Here is a 955-nt window from a genome sequence, read left to right as displayed (position 1 = left end):
AAAAAAAAAAAAAAAAAAAAAAAAAAAGAAAGATATAACAATCACAATAATTCCTTGAACCTTCAAAAAGAGAGAACAGAACTGAGGCCAGCAGAGGTGGGAAAGGAGGAGAAGGAGGGGCAGTTAGGGAGAAATTGGTAAAGGGCCACAAAAAACGTTTACATTGTGTAATGGTAAAATAAAAGTAAAACAAAATTTTAAAAAAATAAATTTGATAAAATAAATTTCTCTTATACTAGCAAAAGTGTATAGTTTTTTGTCGTATATGTTTCTTAAAACATGGACTCCATCTTAAAATTGTTTATTTTACATTTTTCATAGCATGAAGAGGAGCCACCTCAGAATATGAAACCACAATCAGGAAATGATAAACCATTATCAAAAACAGCCCTTAAAAATCAAAGGAAGCATGAAGCTAAGAAAGCTGCAAAGCAGGTATTTGGAGTACTAATCTCTTTAAAACAAAACTCTACCTTGGGGCCAATAAAGACTTAAATAATTTTTTTCCCTTTTTGTCAAAACATACTTGTCGTAATTGCAAAGGTTGCTCTTTTGTTCATTTACTATGTACAATAAAGCAAGTGTTATGCTAAGGGCCCAAGTCTAATGGAGGATAGTACGATAAAGTATTACATTAAGGGATACATACTGGGTGTTGTGGGAGCCTGGGAAAGGTGCAACTGATTTACTCTTGGGTGGTGAAATTTTCTAGGAGCCTTAAAGGATAGCCAGGTGATTTGTGGGGGAATGTGTTCTAGACACAAGGAATAGTTACACAAAGGACGGTAGACAAGAGATATGGCTCCTTAGGGGAAATAAAATTGGTTTAGAATCAGTGGTCCTTGGTGAGGAAGGAAGAGGTTAGAAAGGTTATTGGAGGCCTGATCATATGGCACTTTGTCGCAGACCTGAATTGATCTGACTATAAATAAATCTGTATAGGATTCTTATCCTT

At 34.9% G+C, this 955-nt stretch overlaps 1 protein-coding gene across 1 annotated transcript in view; it reads left to right on the top strand.

The window, feature by feature from the left end:
• EIF2A (eukaryotic translation initiation factor 2A, 65kDa) overlaps positions 1 to 955 on the top strand; it is a gene marked incomplete at its 5' end in the record, with an annotated part of 8,317 nt that overhangs the window by 4,027 nt on the left and 3,335 nt on the right. The window contains one exon of the mRNA XM_008590011.1: positions 322 to 435. Within this exon, the coding sequence (XP_008588233.1) occupies positions 322 to 435 (114 nt within the window). The remainder of the gene's footprint in view (positions 1 to 321; positions 436 to 955) is intronic.

This window comes from Galeopterus variegatus, unplaced genomic scaffold, assembly GCF_000696425.1.
Source record: "Galeopterus variegatus unplaced genomic scaffold, G_variegatus-3.0.2 Scaffold5803, whole genome shotgun sequence".
NCBI lineage: Eukaryota > Metazoa > Chordata > Mammalia > Dermoptera > Cynocephalidae > Galeopterus > Galeopterus variegatus.
This window is presented reverse-complemented; position numbering and strand designations above follow the sequence as displayed.